The 23797-nt window shown below is 42.6% G+C and overlaps 1 protein-coding gene across 6 annotated transcripts in view; it reads left to right on the top strand.

The window, feature by feature from the left end:
• Positions 1 to 23797, top strand: part of MTR (5-methyltetrahydrofolate-homocysteine methyltransferase) — a gene marked incomplete at its 3' end in the record, with an annotated part of 129412 nt that overhangs the window by 43722 nt on the left and 61893 nt on the right. For all 6 annotated transcript variants that reach the window (XM_082634966.1, XM_082634965.1, XM_082634967.1 and 3 more), the window contains exons 14-18: positions 2233 to 2373; positions 3509 to 3694; positions 18921 to 19100; positions 21836 to 21952; positions 22266 to 22406. In XM_082634966.1, coding sequence (XP_082491092.1) covers positions 2233 to 2373; positions 3509 to 3694; positions 18921 to 19100; positions 21836 to 21952; positions 22266 to 22406 — 765 coding nt within the window. The remainder of the gene's footprint in view (positions 1 to 2232; positions 2374 to 3508; positions 3695 to 18920; positions 19101 to 21835; positions 21953 to 22265; positions 22407 to 23797) is intronic.

The raw sequence follows: 23797 nt of genomic DNA, 5'->3' as shown, positions 1-23797 counted from the left end.
GGCCTTTGTTCCTGTTTGTTCCCTTCTGCAGTCCTGAGGACCCTTCATGGTTGTATAGGGTTCTTCAGTTGGCAGTATTTCTATTTCTGTTTTGATTCTTAAGACCATTCTGTGGTGTCCCTTTCAGCTCTCAGATTTGATACATTTGCTACTGAGAGCAGACGGCATTTTAGGAAGAAGCAAACAAGTGGGAGTGATATCTGTCATCTCATAAGGTCTTACTGTTGAACATATGCCAGTCACTGTGCTGAGCGCTATACAGCATTGCTCATGTAATCTTTACAGACCTGTGAGATTGGTGCTGCTATTATCCCCATTTTACAGATGTGCAGCTGGAGGCTTGGGGGAGGTTAAACCACTCACCTACTGTTTGACAGCAAGTGAATGATAGACCCTAAGCCCTCCAAGCCCATACCCTTCACCGCTCTGCTGTCTTGGCTTGGAGGACACGGGAAGGAGGCCGGGAAGTAGGAGGGGGCCGGGGAAGAATGGCTCCTCACTGGTTTCCAGTTCCCCATAGTTAGTGACCCCTCAAGGCTCTGAGGTTAAGGGAATGACCTGAGAGAAGGTCCAGTCCTGTCTTTGTGCCCAACTTGTGCAGCTTTAAACAAATCACTTCATCTCTCAGAGCCTATTTGGGAAGGTTGGACCGCCGAGCTGTGATTCTATGGCTCTTCTGATGTAGAAAGGTCAGGCATTGGCATCTATGTTGTGTGTCTTTTGACCCCTGGTCTAACCAGGTTGCTTGCCATCTCCCCTGTGCTCCCTCCAGTCCATTTCCCAGGGGCAGCTGAAGCTGCTCCCTCTCAGGTAGCTTTCTCCACTTCAGTCCTCAGAGATCTTGCCCTTCCTGGTGTTTAGGCAGGACATTTGACTCGTATGATGTATGGCAGTGCCAGTAGCTTTTCATATGACTACATCATATGCCCCCAGCTAGATGAAAGCCCTTCAAGAACAGGGACTGTGACTTATACTTCTTTTTATTCTTTATGATATTAATATTTAACATACTGCTGATACCAAAAACATTTTTTGCTGAATTTTATTGCGATCCTTTTTCTCTGTGTAACCTTGTGTTACTACGAGTGGTCTTTCCTTGTGGCCTGTGCCAAAGTGTCTCATGCCTGTTCTTTTACAGTGATTGCTAAAAATTTCTATTTGGTTTCTTCGGCTAAGAAAAAATTAGGACAACATCAGAATCTACAGTTGATTTTATCCCTGCTTATTTTATGACACTATGAAGTGTGCAGCAAAGACTTAAAGTCTCTGCTGTACCAGTCAGTTAGAAAGCCTTATTGAACATGTCTGTTTTGTCCAGTATTGTTCAAATGAGAGTGGGAGATACCTAAGACCTTTCTAGATTTCCAAATGCTTAAAATCTATTTCAGAGAATAAGCTAATACTCGTGAAATCGTGAGGAAATGATAATGTAATACACCATGGGATAATGTTTATAATAGTTACAGATGTTTAGAGGCAGCCGGTCATTGCGGAATAAGCAGTGTTTCCCAAAGTATGTTCTCTGGAACACTGATCCTACAAGATATTCCTTAAATGACCGTAAGTGTGAAATGCTGTGTATTGTATCTTGTCCTTGGAGATTTACGGTGTATAATAGCGTATCAAAGGATTTGAAAATCCTTTTAGCACAGAAGAAGTTTATTTAAACACATATTTCACGTAACTTCTATCAACAGCCTACAATGACTGCTTTGCATGTTTCGGCAAACACTGAAGAGTTAGATAAGTTTTGGACTGTTTCTCTAAGGACTTTTCTTGGAGGAGATGGGACTTGAGCTGGATCTTAAACAGTACAGGAAGGAAGGGGATTGTGTTGGAAGCAGAGGGAACATCATGATGTGTGACACAGAGGTGGAAACAGATTTGGCTGGGTGGAGGGTGCCGGGAGTGGGCGATGGGTGAGAAGTTCAGTTGCATGAGAAGATGGGGCAGGTCCCAGAGGGCCTGGAACACCAGGCTGAGGGCTTGAGGCTCTTTACAGGAAGAGTCGAGCTTCGCTGGGTTCTGAGGAGCGACCCGCTGTGATGGAAGCGATGTGTAAGAAAGCTTCATCTGGGATGGTTGAGAGCAGGCTCAGGGTCGGGGGTGCTGGCCAGGCAGTCTAGTGGAATCTAAAAGGACTGCCTGCTGGTGGTGGTGAAGGACTACTTTTGTCAGCCTTCTCTTAGTCACCCTCTCCCAATGCTCGTCCCCCTTGAATTCTGTCCTCAGGAAGCTCTGAGTGTTGCCAAAATGCAGGTGGAAATGGGAGCCCAGGTGCTGGATATCAACATGGATGATGGCATGCTGGATGGACCAAGTGCAATGACCAGATTCTGCAACTTCATTGCTTCCGAGCCTGACATTGCCAAGGTCGTACAAAACTTTGATTCATCAAGGGAGTTTACATGTGCTGCTCTGTTGCTCATTTAACTTTGTCACTTGTCCCTTCATCTGTCATGTCATACACTGGTTTTCTGTTGTCCTTTGTTGAAAGCCCAGTGATTTCTGATTGTCAGTTTTCTCACTTAATGGCAGCCTTTCAATAGAAACCAGACTTTAGAGAGAGATGTGACTTCAGTGTGGCTGTTTCCAAGGCTTCCAGAGTTGGTCACATGATGTCTGGCTAGGCTAAGAACCAACTTTTCATGTCTCTGAAGGATATACTCACTGTTCTTACCGAATCATTAGTTCTCTTCCTATCGCAGACAAGGGAACTCAGTTAATCCTTCCTTATTGCAGGAAGAAGAGACCTTTTTAGGTTTATCAGAGTGAGACAGACTTATAAAACAAGATTAAATCAAGGTATTAATGTCAGCTTTTACATTTTTTCTTTAAAAGATGAAAGTTAATTTTTGTGTCCATCCTTTCAAAAATTTTAGATTGATTCTAAAAACTTTTAAAAGTCTCACTTCACTTCTCTACCATTGAATTTGTGATGAGGAGTGATTTTTGAAGTTGTTTTTTTTGTTGGTATTGTTGTTTGAAAGACACTTCCTATAGTGCTTTAAGAGATAGGGCTGTCGTTTTTTTGTTAGGCTTCATTCAGCAAATTAGCAAGTTAGAAGTCTTGTGGTAAGCAGTGAATTACATTAACCTGTCCTTCATTTGTCTTCAACTCCTCACTTGAAAGCCTCCACTGTCCTCTGGGAGTAAATATTTTGCGAATTTAAGGTGCAGAGAAGCTAAATGACTTGTTCAAAGTCTGAATCAGACGGGGAGCCCGTGAAATGACTTCAGTGCTTTCATTCTGATGTTTAGCTGTGATCTTTTGAGTTATCAATTTCTGGCCCATGCATGGGGTCTCTTGTGACACTGGAATTGCTCCAAGTCTTTTGGGCTTTAGGAACAAGGGCTTAAAATCAGATTAAAATCGTATCTCTGTCACACTACTGTTATTTGTTTCTTGTTTCCCTAAGGAAGAAAGAGGGAATATCTGGGGGTCCTTGGAAGGGGATTTGTGGCAACTTACAGTCTTTCTGTGATCACCTTACCCTTCTGACCTCAGGTGCCCTTGTGCATCGACTCTTCCAATTTTGCTGTGATTGAAGCTGGGTTAAAGTGCTGCCAGGGGAAGTGCATTGTTAACAGCATCAGCCTGAAGGAGGGAGAGGATGACTTCTTGGAGAAGGCCAGAAAGATTAAAAAGTTTGGAGCTGCTGTGGTGGTTATGGCTTTTGATGAAGAAGGACAGGTGAGTGATTTCTTTTGCTCTTGTTCCATTGTGTTACATAGGCTTAGAGCAGTGGGAGAGAACTGAGTCCAGAACAAATGTGTTTACCATATATACCATATGTGTGTGTACACACACACACACAGAGGCATACCCCAGAGGTACCACGGATTCCATTCCAGGCCACTGTAATAAAGCAGATATCACAATAAAGTGAGTCGCATAATTTTTTGGTTTTCCAGTGCATGTAAAAATTATGTTTACACTATACTGTAGTCCATTAAGTGTGCAATAGCATTATGTCTAGGAAAACAATGTACATACCTTAATTAAAAATACTTTATTGCTAAAAAATGCTGACCATCATCTGAGCCTTCAGGGAATTGTAGTAGTAACATCAAAGATCACTGACCACAGATAACCATAACAAGTAGAACAATAATGAAAAAGCTTGAAATATTGCGAGAATTACTAAAACATGACACAGAGACATGAAGTGAGCAAGCAATGCTATTGGAAAAATGGTGTCGCTAGATTGCTTGAGGCAGGGTTGCCTCAAAGCTTCAATTTGTAAAAATGCAGTATCTGCGAAGTGCAATAAAGTAAAGGCCAGTAAAACGAGGTATGCCTGTAGATATACGTGTGTGTATGTGTGTATACACAAGTACATACGTGTACATACATACTTATATATATATGTATACATATATGTATGTGTGTGTGTATATATATATATATATATGAAAATTACATAAGACACAATAAGGTTTTTACGTCAGTTGAGAAAGGAATTATTCAGTAAATGCTATTGGAATAACTGACTGCATTTGGAAGAAAAAGTTAGATCCCCATTTCCCACCATATCCCAATATAAAATATACATCAATTAAAGATCTATATGTGGGGCTTCCCTGGTGGTGCAGTGGTTGAGAGTCCGCCTGCCGATGCAGGGGACACGGGTTCGTGCCCCGGTCTGGGAAGATCCCACATGCCGCGGAGCGGCTGGGCCTGTGAGCCATGGCCACTGAGCCTGCGCGTCCGGAGCCTGTGCTCCGCAACGGGAGAGGCCACAGCTGTGAGAGGCCCGCGTACCACAAAAAAAAAAAAGATCTATATGTAAAAAAATCTAAAGAATATATGAGAAAATATTCACTGAAACTTGGGAAGCCAGAAAGAAAACTGATAGACTTATTTACCTAAAAATGTAAAACTTTGTATGACAAAAGATATGGTATTATTTGCAGCATGAGTAATAGCAGTGGGTTAATATCCCTACTATGCAAAGAGTTTCTATAAATCAGAAAGTAAAATGCCCTAATCAAATCAGTAGAAGAATGAACAGAGGAAAAGAACAAGTGATTTTTAGAAAAAGAAACACAAATAGCCAATAAACCTATGAGAAGTTACTGTACTTACTAATAATTATATTATATTTCTATAAATAAAAAATGAAGCAATAATGAGATATTAGTTTCCTTTATCAAATAGAGAAAAAAAGGGGAAGAACTGAGAAATGGCAACTCCAATGTTGTCTGTGCCACAGAATCAGGGAGGGGTGATGGGAGGCTTCAAACACAATGATTGTTTAACCTGGGTGATGGGTGTGTGGTGATTATTGTTTTATAATGTTATAAATACTTTCATATCTATTCCATATTTAATTTGATTAAATACTAATTAAAAAAATCCATACCTTATAATTCAGCCTTCTTCTGGGAATTATTAGGTTGAGTATGTGTTCATATTCATTGTAGCACTGTAGTAGCAAAAAATTGAGAAGGCTCTAAATGTCTATTAATAGGGGAATACTTAAATCTGCCTACATGTCATATAGAATACTGTGTAGCAGTTAGAAAGAATGAGCAGTTAGAAAGAATATATATATATATATATATATATATATTTTGGCCACACCATGTGGCATGCAGGATCTTAGTTTGCCAACCAGGGATCAAACCTGTGCCCCCTGCAGGGGAAGCACAGTGTCTTAACTACTGGACCACCAGGGAAGTCCCTAAATATATTGAAATATATTGAAAAGTAAAAATAGTAAAAAGTAAAAGTAAAAAAAAACACCAAGTGGCATGATCCTGGTTTTATTTAATAAAAAAGGATTTATATGAATATATGTGTGTCTGTAAACAGAGAAAAAAAATTGGTTGTTGTTAACTGGAGGGTAGGGATGAATTGACTTCTTATTTATATAATTGATAAGTGGTGGGGTTATATGTTATTTTTCTTTCTTTTCTTTGTTTGCTCATGTTTTTGAAGTAAAACTTTTTAACAGAAGTGCCTTGTTTTTGTGCAAAAGATGTATTTTCTTCATGAAAAAAATTCACATAGTCCAGAAGAGGACAAAAGAGTTAATTTTGATAACAAACATGTATTGAACCTTTACTTGCACCAAGTAAGCACACTCACATGTTAAATCAGTTTTTCTTCCCAACATATAAATGTTGGGTATATATTATTATTTTTGTATTTCATGTGAGTAAACCAAAGCACAAAGACTTTACCTGACTGTCTGTTGTTTCACAGGTAGCGAGCAGTTGTGCTCAGATTCAAACCCAGGAGATCTGGGTCTGTGCTAAATGGTTGGGTGAAAGAATCCAGGGTGAGGCTGTCAGGGAAGAGTGGCTCTTTTATTTATTTTATTTTATTTTATTTATTTATTTATTTATTTTGGTACACGGGCCTCTCACTGCTGTGGCCTCTCCCGTTGCGGAGCACAGGCTCCGGACACGCAGGCTCAGTGGCCATGGCTCACGGGCCCAGCCGCTCCGCGGCACGCGGGATCCTCCTAGACCGGGGCATGAACCCGTGTCCCCTGCATCAGCAGGCGGACTCTCAACCACTGCGCCACCAGGGAAGCCCGGGTTGGCTCTTTCAGAGAAGGTGGTCTTGAAAAGCCCTTCTGAGGGGGAAATGTTTGAAAACCTGAATAAAATGAGAAAGCCACGTGGCCATTTACGGGAAGAGAAGAGGTTCTAGAAAATTGAAGATTTTGTATGAACTACTGTTCTTTAACTCTTGCCCTGACTCAACAAAATGTTGATGTCTTCCCGTCTTAGTAAATATGGATTATAACTCCATCTTTTATGATTGCATTATATTCCAGTATGTATGTTTTACTTAGTCTATTATTGCATAAAATTGCGATTGTTTCTAAAATTTTAGTAGGATGAACAGTGGCCAGTGAATATACTAATTCGTGCAGCCATTTTCCTCTTGTAGAGTGATTTTCTTAGTTCATAGAAGTGGTCAAAGGTTGGGTCAAAGGGTGTGCACGGGCTTCCCTGGTGGCACAGTGGTTGAGAGTCTGCCTGCCGATGCAGGGGACACGGGTTCGTGCCCTGGTCCGGGAAGATCCCACATGCCGCGGAGCGGCTAGGCCTGTGAGTCATGGCCGCTGAGCCTGCGCGTCCGGAGCCTGTGCTCCGCAACAGGAGAGGCCACAACAGCGAGAGGCCCGCGTATCGCAAGAAAAAAAAAAAAAAAGGTGTGCACATTTGACATTTTAACACAGATCGTTAAGTTGTCCTTCTGAAAAGTTGTATCTAGTCATCTTCCGCTACTAGTTCAGTGTGGTAAGACCATTTGACATAATTTTTATTTTTACCAAAGGTATATATGCAGATAGTGAAAGAGACAAATAGTTCTTTTTATAAAAAACAGAAGCCCTAAGCCTCCAGGTCCCCAGAGGCAACCACTTACAAGTTAGCTGATTCTTGTGTCATTTACCTGCTTAACTTCAAATTACAGTTTTAGTTATTATTTGTTGCCTTTCTATAGTGGCTAAGGATTTGACTTTTTCTCCATCTTCTACTCCCCACTCCACACATTTACTTTTTTTTTTTTTTTTTTTTTTGCTGTACGCGGGCCTCTCACCGCTGCGGCCCCTCCCGCCGCGGAGCACAGGCTCCGGACACACAGGCTCCGCGGCCGTGGCTCGCGGGCCCAGCCGCTCCGCGGCACGCGGGATCCTCCGGGATCGGGGCACGAACCTGCGTCCCCTGCATCGGCAGGCGGACTCCCAACCACTGCGCCACCAGGGAAGCCCCACACATTTACTTTTAATCCCTCCATCCTTCCAATATAATTTCAGTTGTAACTATTTTTGGCACTTATATTAAGCTGTGTAAACGCTGAGCCATGTAGTATACCATGATTCCTTTTCCTTTCCTTCACCCTCTTTCTTTTCTATGAAGTTAATACCTATCTTTGCATTTGCTTTGCTTCTTATGTATTTTCAAACTGTTCCCTAGTTGTGTAAATTTCCAATATCCAGAGTATCCAAAGACACTAAGTAGATTGTTGTTTCAATTTCTTGAAGAATTATCTCTCCAAGTCTTCTGACATAATCTGGAAGGGTTGTTCAATAGGCCAACTGCACAGCTGTCACTGCAAGATGTCCCTCCCCATCATGTGGACAGTTCTTCTCACCTCTCTCTTAGGTGTTTAGATCTCATAATTTCCGCATTCTTGGTTTAATCTCTCATTTAGTGACCTGTATCCTCTGGTTAGCTTCTTATGAAAGAAGACATGGCAGTAAATGTTTTTGAAACCTTTCATGTCTGAAAACGGCTTTATTCTACTTTTACACTTAATTAACAATTGTGTGGGTATAGGAGTACAAGCTTGAAATTATTTTCTCTATGTTTTGAACTCATTGATCCATTGTCTTCTAGTTTCCATTGGTATTGGTGAGAAGTCCAGTGCTATTCTAACCCTGATTCTTTTTGTGAAACCTATTTATTGTCTCATTTTCTGGATGCTTCTTGGATCTTCTGTGTCCATGGTATTCTGAAATCTAGTGATTATGAGCCATTCCTTGTGCTGGGCATTCAGTAGGCCCTGTCAGTCAGGAAACTTATAGCCGCAGTTGCAGGAAGTTTCCTTGAATTGTTTATCCTCTCTTGGCCTGTGTATTATTCAGAAACTGGATGTTTTAGAAAGATCGCCTAATTTTCTTATCTTTTCCCTCCTGTTTTTCAGTGCTGACATTTTGTTCTGCTCTGTGTGAGATTTCTACATCTGTGTTTATGTCTTCTTTTTCCAGGAGCTCTTTTTTGTTACCTAAATGTTCTTTTTCAAATTTATATAGCAACCTGTTATTGTTTATTGGAGGCAGATATCTTCTCAAATTCCTTCAAATATATCTTGAGCACCTAGTATGTGCCAGGCCCTGAGGAGATAGCAGGGAACAAACCTAGTCCCTGCCCTTGTGCAGTTTATGTTCTTAGGGGGCAAAGGGAATAATAAATGAAAAAACATAAAGACACACACACGCGCATGCACACGCACGCGCACACACACACACACACACACACACACCCCTGGATGGTACTGAATACACTGAAGGGATAAGAAAGGGATAAGGGTGATAGGAGTACCAGGATGAGGGTGGGGGATGCTCTTTTATATAGGATGGTTTGGGATGGAATAGAGGGAAAAAGAAGAGATTGAGAAGTTCTGAGGTTAAAAAGGCAGCTGCGGGCTTCCCTGGTTAAGAATCTGCCTGCCAATGCAGGGGACCACGGGTTTGATCCCTGGTCCGGGAAGATCCCACATGCCGCGGAGCAACTTAGCCCGTGCGCCACAACTACTGAGCCTGTGCTCTAGAGCCTGCGAGCCACAACTACTGAAGCCCACATGCCGCAACTACTGAAGCCCACGCGCCTAGAGCCTGTGCTCCGCAACGAAGAGTAGCCCCCGCTCGCCGCAACTAGAGAAAGCCCACGCGCAGCAACAAAGACCCAACGCGGCTAAAAAAAAAAAAAAGCAGCCACCAAATTGTGTAGGGCCTTGGAGACCACTGTTAACACTTTGGCTCTTGCTGTGAGTGAGCTGGGAAGCCACTGAAGGGTTTTGAGCAGAGGAGAGAACATGGTTCCATTTATGTTTCAAAACCACTCTGGTTCTTTGGGGAGAATGGTCTGCGGGGACCAAGCAGAGCCACTGGAGGTTGTTGCTGTAGCGCAGATGAGGGATGATGGTGGCCGGGACCAAGGCGGGAGCAACAGAAGACGTGAGGAGTCATCCATTTCTAGATGTGTCTTTAAGGTAGAGCCAGTAGGATTTGCCTTCGAGTTGGTTGTGAGCCATGAAAGGAGGAGGAGTCACAGATAATATTCAGCTTTTTGGCCTGGGCGGTCGAGGTAGGAGGGCAGTGAGCAGCCAATCTGGGACAGGCTGAGGAGAAGTTCCGCTTTCGCCGTGTGTTTCCAGTGGTGTGCTCAGGATGTGGTTGTGGAGATGAGTGTGGGCCTCATGGGCAAAGTCTGGCCTGAAGATAGGATTGCGTTACTTGGGAATTATTTATTCCTAGATGATATTTAAAGCAGTGAGACTGACTTCACCAAAGGAATGACAGTAGAGAAGAGGCCCTAGGACTAAGCTAGTCTTGGAGCCACAGTGCTTCGTGGTCAGGGAGAAGAGGAGAGGCCATCAGAAGAACTTGGGAAGGAGCGGCCTGTTTGGTAGGAGAGGAACCAGAGGGGAGAGTTCACCTGGAAGCCAAGTGAAAAGGAACCTTCTGGAAGGGCGTGACAAGCTATTTTAAAGAGCTGTGGGCAGATCAGGGAGGAGGAGATCAAGAATTTACCCTTGGATTTAGAAATGGGGTAGTTTATGATCTTGCTGTGCTGTTTCCAAGGAGATGAAAGCTTAATCGCAGTGGGTTCAAGAGAGAAGAGGAGAATTGGGGGAAGCAGGTATAAACCATTTTGGGGGAGTTGTGCCATAAAGGGGAACAGAAATAGAGTGGAAACCAGAGATGGATGTGAGGTTAAGAAAGGGTGTGTGTGTGTGTGTGTGTCTGTGTGTGTGAAGACAGATGATACGACAGTATGTGTTTGCAAGCTGGTGGGAGTGACCTGGTAGAGAGAAGGGGAGGAATTGGTGCGCAGGAGAAAGGGGGCACTTGCTCAGTCCATGACCTTGTGGGTCGAGGGGCTGGCAGCCAGTGTGCAGGGGGCAGGGCAGCGTGCTCACAGCGCAGCAGCAGCAGCAGCAGGCAGGGCTGGGAGTGCTGGGGGGCGGGGGTTGACTGCTTCTATTTTCTCAGTGAAGCAGGAGGCAAGGTCAGCCCTGAGAATGAGAATGGCATGTTGTTTGCTTCGTGTACTGGTGCTTTACCAGAAGTGTGAAGCAGAAGCACTCCCATGGGGAAAGGTAGTCGCTGCCTGTGCTGTTAAAACACATACACACCCCTGGGCTCCGCCCCCTGAGTTTCTGACTCATTTGGTCTGGGGTGAGACCTGGCTTCGGTAATTTTAAAGCTTTAGACGTGATTCTCCTGTATACTCTGGCTGAAAACCACCAGCAGAGTTTATCTCATTTAGTCCTCATAGTAACCATGTGGGGTAGCTGTCGCCCCATTTTACAGTGAGCCAAGGTCAAATGGCCAGGACGTGATGGAGCCCTGGTCTGCCTAGTTTGAAGACAGATGCATGCTTCCAAATCCTGTGTTATCTCCCCTGCAGAGTGCTTGATCTTGGCTGAGAACAAGCTTTCCCAATTTAGATTTGAATGAGTCCACAAATAAAAAGCAAATGTAGGGGAAATTTTTTAACTTGCTAGTTATGAGAGAAACACACATTAGAGCAATATTTTGTCCTTATTAAGGACATTTTGTCCTTATTAACTTAGCAAAAGTAAACTTTAAAATGATCAAGATCTGTGCTGGTACAGCAGTGGTAAACAGAAGGCCTCATTCATTGTAAAGTGTAGTGAAAACTGAGACAGTCCTTTTGAAAGACCCCATAATGCCTATTGAGAGACATGAAAGTGTTCATACCCTTTGAGGTAATGATCTCATTTCTGGGAAAGTATCCTAATAAAAACATTCAGCAGCATAAGAATTCTATATATGCCAAGGTTTTTCACCAGCTTTTTATTGAAGATAAAACAACCTAAATGCCCAACTGGAGAGAAAGTGATAACTTAGGTTATCATTCAGTTGTAATATTATCCAGAGTATTTCAATATTAATTATGAAGATTGTGGAGCAGCATGACAGTGCTTATAAGATATAAATAAAAAAATTAAAAACCAATAGTTATATAGACACTGTATATGCAACTATATAAAAACCACATTTGATAAAGATTGGAGGAAAATGCTATTAAGGAGAATAGCTGTTAGAGTAAAGGTGGTGGGATTAAAGGTCCCTTTTCAAAAACTGCTTTTCCTGATTAAAAGTAATTTTTCTATATAATTATAGACCTACATATGCTCGTTGAAGGATTGTAGTATTGAAAATTATAAAAAACAAAGTAAAAAACTCATATACTTGAATAGTTCAGAAATCAGTGATACAGATATTTTGATGCAAAGGCATTTCTTCTATTAATTGAGTTCGTAACAACTTTGAGTGTAACAATCAGGTAAGATCCAAGGTTTGCTTTGCTTGGATGACACCACTGGTTATAAGGAGAAAACAGCTCTCTTAAATGGAAGACCACTGTTGCAACTAAACAAAGCAGAAGAACATACAACGTGCTTATGTTCCAGTACATGGCGACTGTCTTTGCTTTATGTTTGTGATCCATAGTGCAATGAAAACTGCAAGGTCAAGGCCAGACATGACAGGGAGGACTGGCCCTGAGACTTCTGGATTATAAGGCAAATAAGGAAGCACTTCTGTGTTTTTTGTTGATGTTAGTAGTTTTGATCAGCTGTTACTTTTAACTCTAAATAACGACAACAACAAAATATATATATAATATATGTAATAATATATAAAATACAAAGAACACTTTCATTATTGAAATTTCTGTGGGAAAAGTTATTACTACTCACCTCTAGATTTAATTCTCCTTTTCTAATTGAAGTGATTACTTTTATGACAATTTTTGATAATGTAAGTTTTCTTAGAAATACAGTTATCACATAGTAGAGTAGACTATATTATTTTTGTTTGCATGTGTGTAAACTATGTAAAAGAATAATATCATCCTATAAAAGATCCATTATATTCAGCACATTTTCCTATGTTAAAATGATTTGAACATAATATTCTAATTTATGGAGAAATAAAACTCCCATTAGGATATTGATTAAAATGTAATAAATCCTAACCTAGAAAATAATGAGGAATTGGTATCTGGGAGACATTCAGGAACATGATATCTCTTTCTGGTTACTATTCAATAAAGTTTTTTGTTTTTGGTTTTTTTGTGGTACGTGGGCCTCTCACTGTTGTGGCCTCTCCCATTGTGGAGCACAGGCTCTGGATGTGCAGGCTCATCAGCTGTGGCTCACGGGCCTAACCGCTCCATGGCATGGGGGATCTTCCCGGACCGGGGCACGAACCCGTGTCCCCTGCATCGGCAGGCGGACTCTCAACCACTGCGCCACCAGGGAAGCCCCTCAATCAAGTTTTATAGTTTTTCTTAAATAGGAAGCCTCAAGAACATTCCTTGGTATTTGTGTTGTTTTGTTGTTGTGATTTTGACTTATTTTTCCTTTCTTAAATATTTTTCCTTTGGTAGTAATTTTTTAGATTTTTATTTCATAACAACTTCTTTTTAAATTTTAGATAAATTGACACTGTTTTCGAGTTGAATATTTTATATTTTCCAGTAAGTTATGCACCATAGTATGATAAACACATAGTTGTAGGAAACCAAAATCAATAGTTGTTTGCCCTTTATTTTTTTCCTTGGTGAAGGTAGTTGACCCAAGCCTAGGAGTTGATTCTCAGAGTTTCTGCTCTGATGCTCTCCCAGCTTTATTAAAATCTGACATATATTTCTGCATTTCAGGGGCCTCCTTTTTAGTGGCTATAGAGAGGTCACCCCTCTCTGGTTAAGATGCCATGATTGAGTATTTATCTCCTTGGACCTTTCCTTATAAGGTAGTTATATTTTAAATTCTCTGTTTGTAAGAAGGAGACTTGTCCAGATTGCCTTCAGAGGTAGGAGTTTGTGGTAGGGATATGAGGAACATAGGCCTCTGAGCCACGCCTGGTCTCAGGACCTCTGTGCCTGAGGTGTTCAGTTGTCCTACAGGAATAACAGCACAGCATACAGTAGGCATACCTCCTATGCTGAGGGTCCCAGCTCCCTGGCATGTGCCTGGCACCCCTCGCTGTGAGAGAGAAGATTTGAGTGGGTTCATTTGCCCCTGCTGGAACGTAGCGTTGCTTCATCCAGGCCTTAGTATTTGGCTTTGCAGAGTAGGATTTTCCAGAAAACAGCCTGTCTCTGCAGGTTCTAGAGAAAAGCCACGAGCACCTGTTGACTCATGATAATGACCTTGCAGATGAGTCTGGTTTCTGGTCTCCTCACCTGCTGTATCCCCTGTGGTTCCTCTAAACCAGTAGTTCTCAAGTGGGGGGGTGATTTTGCAACCCCAGGGGACATTTGGCGATGTCTAGACAGATTTTTTGTTGTCATGACTGGGTTGTTGGGAGGGGACGTGCTCTCTCATCTAGTGGGAGCGGGCAAAGCCCTCCAATGCGTAGGGCGGCCCCCGCAGCAAAGAATGCTCTGGTCCAGATTGTCAACAGTATCAAGGTTGAGTAACCCAATTCTTAACCCAGGGCAGCTTCTTTTCTGCTACCCATTTTTCTCTCTGATGTTGTCTGGCTGATGGGGAAAGGACAAATATGGTTTTCGTATTTTACTCCTCTGTGCCAAGCCTTGGGCTCTGGGCACTGAGGATAAATGAGGGTTAGCAGAAGGCCCAGCTCCTTGCAAGATTCAGTGCCTTTCGGAGGTTTTGGTGAAAGTGGAAGAAAGACCTGATGAAGCAGGGAAAATCTAGCATGGTGGGATTCCAGAAAGATCTGAGGGGCAGGGAAAGAGTTCATATTTAAAGCTCGATTGTTAAAAGGAAGGCAAAACTAGATAGGTTATGGGTCTTATCTAAATATTTTTGGGTATTGGTTTTAAATACATCTCTGGATAGTAGGTCAGTCTTTTTCTTTGCCCTTCCTATGAGCTGTCTCCTTCTACTGTATCCCCTTCCTAGCTCTCCCTTTGAATGTACTAAAGCCGACCAATCCTCCACTCTATCCAGGGATCGATAAACATATTAAGAATTTCCTTCTCTTTCCTCCCTTTCACGCTGCACAGAATTTGCATCCTCTCCTAGAAGGTGACTTTTAAAACAACTTGACTTCTTTAAAGAGTTCAGAAGTTTTCAGTGTGGTGGCACCTGCAGTTTCTAGATTGCAACTGACACCGCTTTTTCCTCACCAGATCGCCTCTCGGTGTCGATTCCACGTCTGAAATCCTATCCATTTCCTCTATAATCCTGAGTTCCTGGCATCCACATTCTGCCTTAAGTGTGAGTTCTGCCAGGGGCACAGCCTCCGTTCTTTCAGGAGAAGGGTGAGCCAGGAGGCATTCCAAGGTGACCTTGCATCTCCTGCGACCCCAGCTCAGTGCTCTGCCCTGTCCTTCATCCCATGCCTCACTTCTGCCTGCAGGCCTGTGGCTTCTGCTGGCCTCTGGGTGTCCTAACCTTCAGCTACTTACGCCCACACATTTACCCCAGTAGAGAAGTCACTCCAAGGATTTCTGAACCAATCCTTTGCCCTGAGTGATTTTAAGCCAACGGGTCTCTTGTCCTGTATTTTCCCTTGGAAACTTCCCTTCTTCAGCTTTTTTCTTTCTGACTTGTCGGTGCCTTTCTGATGGTGGCACACACATCCCTTTCCGTCACTTCCGTTTTGAACTCTGCCGTGTTCCGTGGCCCACTTTAAGCTGGTTCAGTCAAGTTTGAAACGTTTAACTTGCCTCTGAAGTTGGTCCCGTTCCTTCTCTGTTCCTTGTCAGGGTGCATTTTCACAGAACCTAGGTGTCTTTGATCCTTTTTCTTTCTTTCTCATAGTATCAGCCTCGATAACTAAATCAAAAATTGTTTTATGCTTATCTCATTTTTCCCTAAGTGTCTGATAATCTAGCAAAACCTGAGCAGTGGATTTCTTAACTGATGCCTCCTACCTACTGATGGCTTTCTAGCTTTACTACGGCTTAAGAATAAACCTGATAAATTATAAAATCATAAAAGATACTTATTAATCCATCTTGGCCCTTAGATTTTCAGTATTGTCACTGAGGTTTCTTCTACCTCAGCCTGAGAAGGTGCATCTCACTCTTTAGTGGTTCTCACCTGGGCTGTGTGTTAGTATCGCTAAGGGGCTCTTTAAAAATACTGTTGCTTAGGTCTCATCTCAGGATTCTGATTGAAGTGGTCTTGAGTGAGGTTCAGGTATTAGTATTAGAAAATGAAAATCCCTCTGGGTTATTAAAACGTGCCATCAGAGTTGAGAGCTTCTGCATCTTTGAAATCCTCAAGCCTTGAAGCTTATTAGTATGTTTATCTCACAGCCCTGGCTGAGGAACAGGACAAAGAGAACCTTGGAGAATCTAACATGATATGCTCCTGGCAAAGACCTGTCCGTTGAAACTCTGTGCATTCTGAGATTTGCTTGTTTATTCAACAGACAGTAGCTGCTTGTCTGTTAATGTGGCGGGTAGTGTACTGGGTGCTGGGAGAACAATTTGACAGGGGCCTCATCCTTGCAGAGCTGATAGTTGATGATTCAGTTCTGACCTAGAAATGAATTCCTGTCCTGTGAGATGTCATTCATGGCTCAGAAAGAAAGGACCAGGACCTACCAACCAAACTAGGTGATGAAGAAATACTGACAGCACTGGTAGCCCCAAACCCCTGTGCCTTTTCTCTTAGTGAAGCTTAGCTGGGCCATGAACCTAGAACCTAGAACTCTGTTTGGCTCTCTCTGTGAAGGGGGAAATAAAGTCCAAGACTAAAGGTGACCCTGGGTGCCCTGCTCTTGACCACTTTCTTCTGGGCCCACATCTTGATCTTAACCTTAACTTTATCACTAACTGAAGGAAGACGTAAGAAGTTTGTTGAAGACATTCAGTTAAGGAAGATGAGAGCCTGCCACTTTCCCTGAAGCCTGGAGCAGTGGGGCTGCAGAGCCCACTCCTTGTGGTCCTTTCCCTGGGCCCCTTGGTCTGCTAAGTCGTGGGAGCACATCCCCAGCAGGAGGTAAACTCTAACCCCAGCAGCTGCAGGAAGCAGGGATAGATTAGACATCACGGAGAACGGTTGAAAAAGAACACCAAAGTAGGCGAGCAGTCAGAAGCCTAGATCCGAGTGAGTTCTTTTTATAATTCCCCCGCCACGCCTTTCTCTGGAGGCTGGGGCCTCACTGAATGTCCTTGAACTACAGCAGTGTCTGCACCCCTCATCCCTGCGGTCGCCTGAGAGCTCCCTCTAGAGGTCAGGATGTGTGTGATCAGCAGCTTATTTACCATACTTCATGTTCACATCTGGTCAAGGGTAACCCCCCTCCAAGTAGTCAGCCTGGAAGACTCAACACTTAATTCAGTGGTGTTGGACACTTTTCAAGAACATTTTGTACTTTTATTCAGAACTGTATGTGACTTATTTTTTTGGAACCACTGTAGTGATAGCAGGTATTCATTTTTTCTTCAGAGCAGATTTGTTTTTTTTTCTACAAACAAATCATTCAGCATGAAATTTGTTGAATAAGCCTCGCGTTGAGGTTGTAAATTTGACCTGAAGACAGTTTCCATGACCACGTTCAGAAATGCCTTGAGTCAGGGCTTCCCTGGGGGCGCAGTGGGTAAGAATCCACCTGCCGATGCAGGGGACACGGGTTCGATCCCTGGTCCGGGAAGATCCCACATGCTGCGGAGCAACTAAGTCTGTGTGCCACAACTACTGATCCTGTGCTCTAGAGCCCACGAGCCACAAGTACTAAGCCCGCGAGCCACAACTACTGAGCCCGCATGCCACAACTACTGAAGCCTGCATGCCACAACTGCTGAAGCCCGCACACCTAGAGCCCATACTCTGCAACAAGAGAAGCCACCACAATGAGAAGACCGCACACCACAAGGAAGAGTAGCCCCTGCTCGCCACAACTAGAGAAAGCCCGTGCACAGTAATGAAGACCCAACACAGCCATAAATAAATAAATAAATAAATACCCTGAGTCAAAGCCTCATTCATTCATTCATTCATTCAACAGTAATATTGAGCACATCCTCTGGCAGGCACTGCCCTAGGCTCAACAAAAAATAATAAACAAGTTGCCAAATAAATACATTTTCTAGAAGGAGAGATACCATGAAAAAGAGTGGAGGATGCAAGAGGGGTGGCAGCAGGCTGGTTTAGACATGGTGATTAAGGAAGGCTTCTCTGAAAAGGGGACATTTGGGTGGAGACCTGAGTGATGCAAAGCACAAAGCCATGTCACAGTGTGTTCCGGGCAGTGGCAGCAATGAATAGAAAGGTTCTGAGGGAGGACAAGCTTGGTGGGTTTCAGGAACATCAAGGGAGCAGTGTGGGGAGACTGGAGTAGATGAGGGGGCAATGATAGGAAACAGAATTGGAGGCGTGGGACCTGATCCTGAGGCTATTGGGAAGCAACAGGAGGACTGGGATTTGCTGGAGTCAGTGCTTGGCTTTCTAGGGTCACTGTTTTGAAAAGTAATATTAATTTATATTTATGACTTAAGGCACAAGTTAGTTAGCTAATGTTATGGTGGGTGGGGTTGGAGGTGGGGAATAAATACACATCTTTGAATCTGTGTAGACTGTTATTGCAGGAAGGTCCAAGAAAGCCTGGGTGATGGGTTAGCACACTGCAGGCAGGTCCAGAGAGAAAGGGCACGTATTTTTAAATTTATTCTTTAGTAGTATTTGAATTTTTATCATATGTGTGTTTTTTTTTTTTTTTTTTTTTTTTTTTGCGGTACGCGGGCCTCTCACTGTTGTGGCCTCACCCGTTGTGGAGCACAGGCTCCGGACGCGCAGGCTCAGTGGCTATGGCTCACAGGCCCAGCCGCTCTGCGGCATGTGGGATCTTCCTGGACTGGGGCATGAACCCGTGTCCTCTGCATCAGCAGGCGGACCCTCAACCACTGCGCCACCAGGGAAGCCCCCCATATGTGTGTATTTTTAAGAAGCCTGTTTATTAATATACCATACGTGTATGTAAGATTTGATCTTTATAGAAGTAGTGTAGCTGTTGTGTTGACGAAAACACAAAGGGACTTTATACCAATTCCTCCTTGGAGATAATTTGATAAACATTTAGAGGCTGCTTGGCATTTGGATTTCTATGAAATCCAAGCACTGATACTTAAGTGCTTTCAACAAGTGAATTGTCCTTCTGTTTTCATAGATAACACCTCATTTTTCTATTTCAAATTACATCTTTTACTCCTTTCCCCAGGCAACAGAAACAGACACCAAAATCAGAGTGTGCACCCGGGCCTACCATCTCCTTTTGAAAAAACTGGGCTTCAATCCAAATGACATCATCTTTGACCCTAATATCCTCACCATTGGTACTGGGATGGAAGAACACAACTTGTATGCTGTTAATTTTATCAATGCAACAAAAGTCATTAAAGTGAGTATGAGTATTTTTCTCCTTTCTACCCAAGACATTGCTTAGATTTATCACATGGCTCCAGTGAATAGTTTGAGCTAACATATATATGTATTGGCAAGGAATATTGACATTCTTATTCTCAGGTAGTAAATTGGTTTTCTGAAATTTAGGGGCCTTTATTGTTTTTCTTTTATATGTTATTTTGTACTGTGAAGTAAAACACACATACTGGGAAATATAGAAAAAATAAGAGTATGATAAATAATTGATTATGAATCATATAATAGCTTACACTTTCACTTGCGTCCTGAAATGGAACATGGGTAGTGCCCCCATGGCTCTCCCTTTCTCATTACACCCTCATTCTGAATTGTATGCATGTTTCAACAGGCTGAGTTTTATGATTCTACTTTGTTGCTTTTCTTTAAAATTTTAACACTTCTGTATACACAGTCAATCTGAATTATCCATGGATTTTGTATCTGCAAATTCACCTACTCACTAAAATTTATTTGTGACCCCCAAATCAATGCTGATGGTGCTTCTGCATCATTCACAGGCATATGCATGTGCAGAGTGGTGAGAGAGCTGAGTGCCTGACCCACGTGTTCCAGATGAGTCAACAGGGTTGAACCTCTTGGTTCAGCCCTCATTCCGTAAACAAGTGCCCTTTTCATGGTCTGTTGAGTGCCATGTTTTTCACATTCTTGAGCTTTTTCTTGGTGATTGATTTCTCTGTTTAAATGGCTCCCACGCATTGTGCTGAAGTGTTATTTAGTGTTCCTATGTGCAAGAAGGCTGTTATGCGCCTTATGGAGAAAATATGTGTGTTAGATGAATTTTGTTTAGACACGAGTTGTGGTGCTGTTGGCTGTGAGCTCAGTGGTAGGCAATCAACAATATATACTAAACAAGATGTCTTTAAATGGAAACACATATAAAACAGGGTTATATGTTGATCAGTGATGATAATTTTGGGACCAGAGGTTCATGAACCTAACCCTGCATTTCCCATGGGAGCAGTGGTTTTTTTCCCCAATTTGCAGTGTTCACAGTGACTTTATAGAACATAACTATCACAAATAATGAGAATTAACTGTATAAACAGTATAGTTTTGCCTTTTTTTTTTTTTTTTGCGGTATGCGGGCCTCTCACTGTTGTGGCCTCTCTCGTTGCGGAGCACAGGCTCCAGACGCGCCGGCTCAGTGGCCATGGCTCACGGGGCCCAGCCGCTCCGCGGCATGTGGAATCTTCTCGGACCGGGACATGAACCCGTGTCCCCTGCATCAGCCGGTGGACTTGCAACCACAGCGACACCAGGGAAGCCCAAGTTTTGCCTATTTTTGAGCTTTAAGATTCTAATGCCTTTTTCCCTCACCCAGTCTCATTTTAACGATTCACCTGTGTTGTTGTAGCTGTACTTTGTTCATTTTAATTAATGTATAATATTCCATCATATACCTGTTTCATAATTAACTGTTCTGCTGTTGATAGACATTTTTTTTTAATGTTTTATTTTTGGCTGCGTTGGGTCTTCGTTGCTGCCTGCGGGTTTTTCTCTAGTTGCGGAGAGCAGGGGCTACTCTTCCTTGCAGTGTGCGGGCTTCTCATTGTGGTGGCTTCTCTTGTTGCGGAGCATGGGCTCTAGGCACGCAGGCTTCAGTAGTTGCAGTGCATGGGCTCAGTAGTTGTGGCTCACAGGCTCTAGAGTGCAGGCTCAGTAATTGTGGTGCATGGACTTAGTTGCTCCGCGACACGTGGGATCTTCCCGGACCAGGGCTTGAACCCATGCCTTCTGCATTGGCAGGTGGCTTCTTAACCACTTCTCCATCAGGGAAGTCCCTAGACGTTTGGTTTGTTTCCAATTTGGGTATGTTATGAGCAAGGCTGCCGTGAGTGTTCTTGTATATATCTCTTGCATGAGCTTCCCTATAAAATATATCCAGAAGTGGAAGGGTTGGGTCACAGTAGCAGACAGTGACCAGCTCTCTCCCAAAATGCTTGAGCAAGTTTGTACTTTAACCAACAGTAAGTAAGAGTTCCTGTTGTTCCACACGCATACTAATGCTTGATATGTCATAAGGTGTGGTGGGAACCTCAATTTCCTTTTGCCCTTTTAAACTTAGTCAAGTTTATAGTGAACCTGGGAGTTTGTTCATTTAGGCAATGGAAGCCTTCTAGTAGCTTGTGCCTTCCGTGAATGACCAACTACTCTCTGTCTCTCTGTTTGTTCTCTCTGTCTGTCTCTCTCTCTGTTGTCTGTCTCTGTTTCTTTCTTTTTCTGTTATTTATCCAGCAAAGTTTTTTTCTTTTTAGCTGTGTGGTGCGGCATGCAGGATCTTACTTCCCCGACCAGGGATCGAACCCATGCCCCCTGCAGTGGAAGCGCAGAGTCTTAACCACTGGACTGCCAGGGAGGTCCCTCTGCAGCAAATATTTTATGGCATACTCACCATGTATTGTGGCCCTATCATGGTCCCTGTAGAAGTATACGGAGATAAAGCAGAATTTTTTATTTTCCCTTAGGGAGATTAGAGTCTAGTAGGAAAAACTATGAAGCACTGCCTTTGTGATGTCCTGATATGCAAGTTGTGGTCTACATCTAGCTAAAAGAAGCTCTGAATTACTTCGAACTCCATATGTTTGGTTTTTTTTTTTTTTACTTTCCACTGTTATAAATAAAGCTTAAGGGATGTGATTGCTGCTTTTGGCAAAGTAGGGAAATCTTTTCACATTTTAAAATTTTTTCCAGGAAACGTTACCGGGAGCCAAAGTAAGTGGAGGTCTTTCCAACTTGTCCTTTTCATTCCGAGGAATGGAAGCCATTCGAGAAGCAATGCATGGGGTTTTCCTTTACCATGCAATCAAGGTATAGTGGAACACCTGTTTACCTTTTGACACCAGTTTTTACTTAGTGCAGGGGTTTACAGACTTCGGCTCACAAACTAACTCTGCTCTGCTTTAGTCACAGAGTTCTGTGAATACAGTTTTATTAGAACAAAGTCACACACTCTCACTCGTATCCTGTCTATGGATGCTTTTATGCTACAGCAGCAGAGCTGAGTGGTTGCAACAGAAGCTATGGCCTACAGTATTTTCTATCTGGTTCTTCACAGAAAGAGTCACTGACTCCAATTTAGAGTATCCCTAGAAATCCTCATTTTTCTTTTTATTGCCCTTAGTTTGGTATGGACATGGGGATAGTGAATGCTGGAAGCCTTCCTGTGTATGATGACATCCACAAGGAACTTCTCCAGCTCTGTGAGGACCTCATCTGGAACAGAGACCCTGAGGCCACCGAGAAGCTCTTACAATACGCCCAGGTAGGGAGAGGTGTTCCGATGGATGACTTTTCCTATCTTTGAATCTTTCATTCACTTAGTGTTATTAGACCTTCATTGTATAGAATAGAAGCAAGGATCCAGCCATGTCTTTGAATCATTGAAGGTTTCTACAGAGAGTTCTAGAGAAGGTGTTTTCATTAGGGCAAGGAAGGAGAAGCAGGCCTTACCTATCTGCTTCAGTATTCTTAATTTATATTTCTTTAAGTTTATTTTAAAATGTAAAATTAATTTCTCTCATACCAAAGTAATACATATTAACTCTAGAAAATGTACAAAATACAGGTAAGCAAAAGAAGAAAATAAAAATTACTCATAATCCTACTACCCTTTTTTTTTTTTTTTTTTGCGGTATGCGGGCCTCTCACTGTTGTGACCTCTCCCGTTGTGGAGCACAGGCTCCGGACGTGCAGGCTCAGCGGCTGTGGCTCATGGACCCAGCCGCTCCACGGCATGTGAGATCTTCCTGGACAGGGGCACGAACCTGTGTCCCCCACATCGACAGGCGGACTCTCAACCACTGCACCACCAGGAAAGCCGTACTACCCATTTTTAAGCATTGAGATTTTGTTACAACCTTGTAGTCATGGTTTTGTTTTTTTTTTCAATACGAATATGTGCTAATAGGTGTGTCCACACACACACACGTACACTCACACATTTTTTAATAAAAATGTTAACTATATTCTCAATGCTTTTTTGATAACCCATTTGTTTAGCAGTATGCTGGGGACATCTTTCCACTTTATTGGGTATTTTTCTACCTCATAATGTAAATTGGCTACATTGGACATTTTCTTGTGTGGCTATGTCATTACCTGGTTCCCATTGTTTTAGCTTTATATTTGTATTTTACCTGTTTATATTAGGATCTAGTCCAATTGTGGCACAGTTCTACAGTTCAGGGCTTGAGGTCTGTACACATTTGATTTATAGACATGAGAATAATTTTAGTTAATCCAAAAATGAGTTCCTTGTTTCCGTTTATTATGTGTTTGGCAGTCCTAGGTGTATTAAGTATCTATTATGGGTGCTGCTTCCTAGAACTCAGTTTAAGGAAAGATGAGATCTTTACCTCAAGAAAACTTACTTTTTAATTTATTTCAGAAAGTGATAGCAAGGGAAGACATTTTTCTCACAAAGCACGTTGGGAAAGTGGTAGAATGCTTTTATGTGTGTTGCCACCTGTGTTAATGTTTTCCATGTTAAATTCTGAATTCATCTCTGGCAGAACTGCTAACTTTTCCTCTTCCTTTGAAGAGTACTGAAATGTTCTGGAAGAAGGATAGGACAATTTAGGATTAACTGCATCCCTGATTTATTAGCCTCACGGGAGACAAGATTTAGATTTATGAAACTGCTCATGTTAGCCT

The sequence above is a fragment of the Mesoplodon mirus genome (genome assembly GCF_964341445.2).
Source record: "Mesoplodon mirus genome assembly, chromosome: 2".
NCBI classification, from domain to species: Eukaryota; Metazoa; Chordata; class Mammalia; order Artiodactyla; family Ziphiidae; genus Mesoplodon; species Mesoplodon mirus.
The sequence above is the reverse complement of the archived record's forward strand: the minus strand, read 5'-3'. Positions and strand labels throughout refer to the sequence as shown.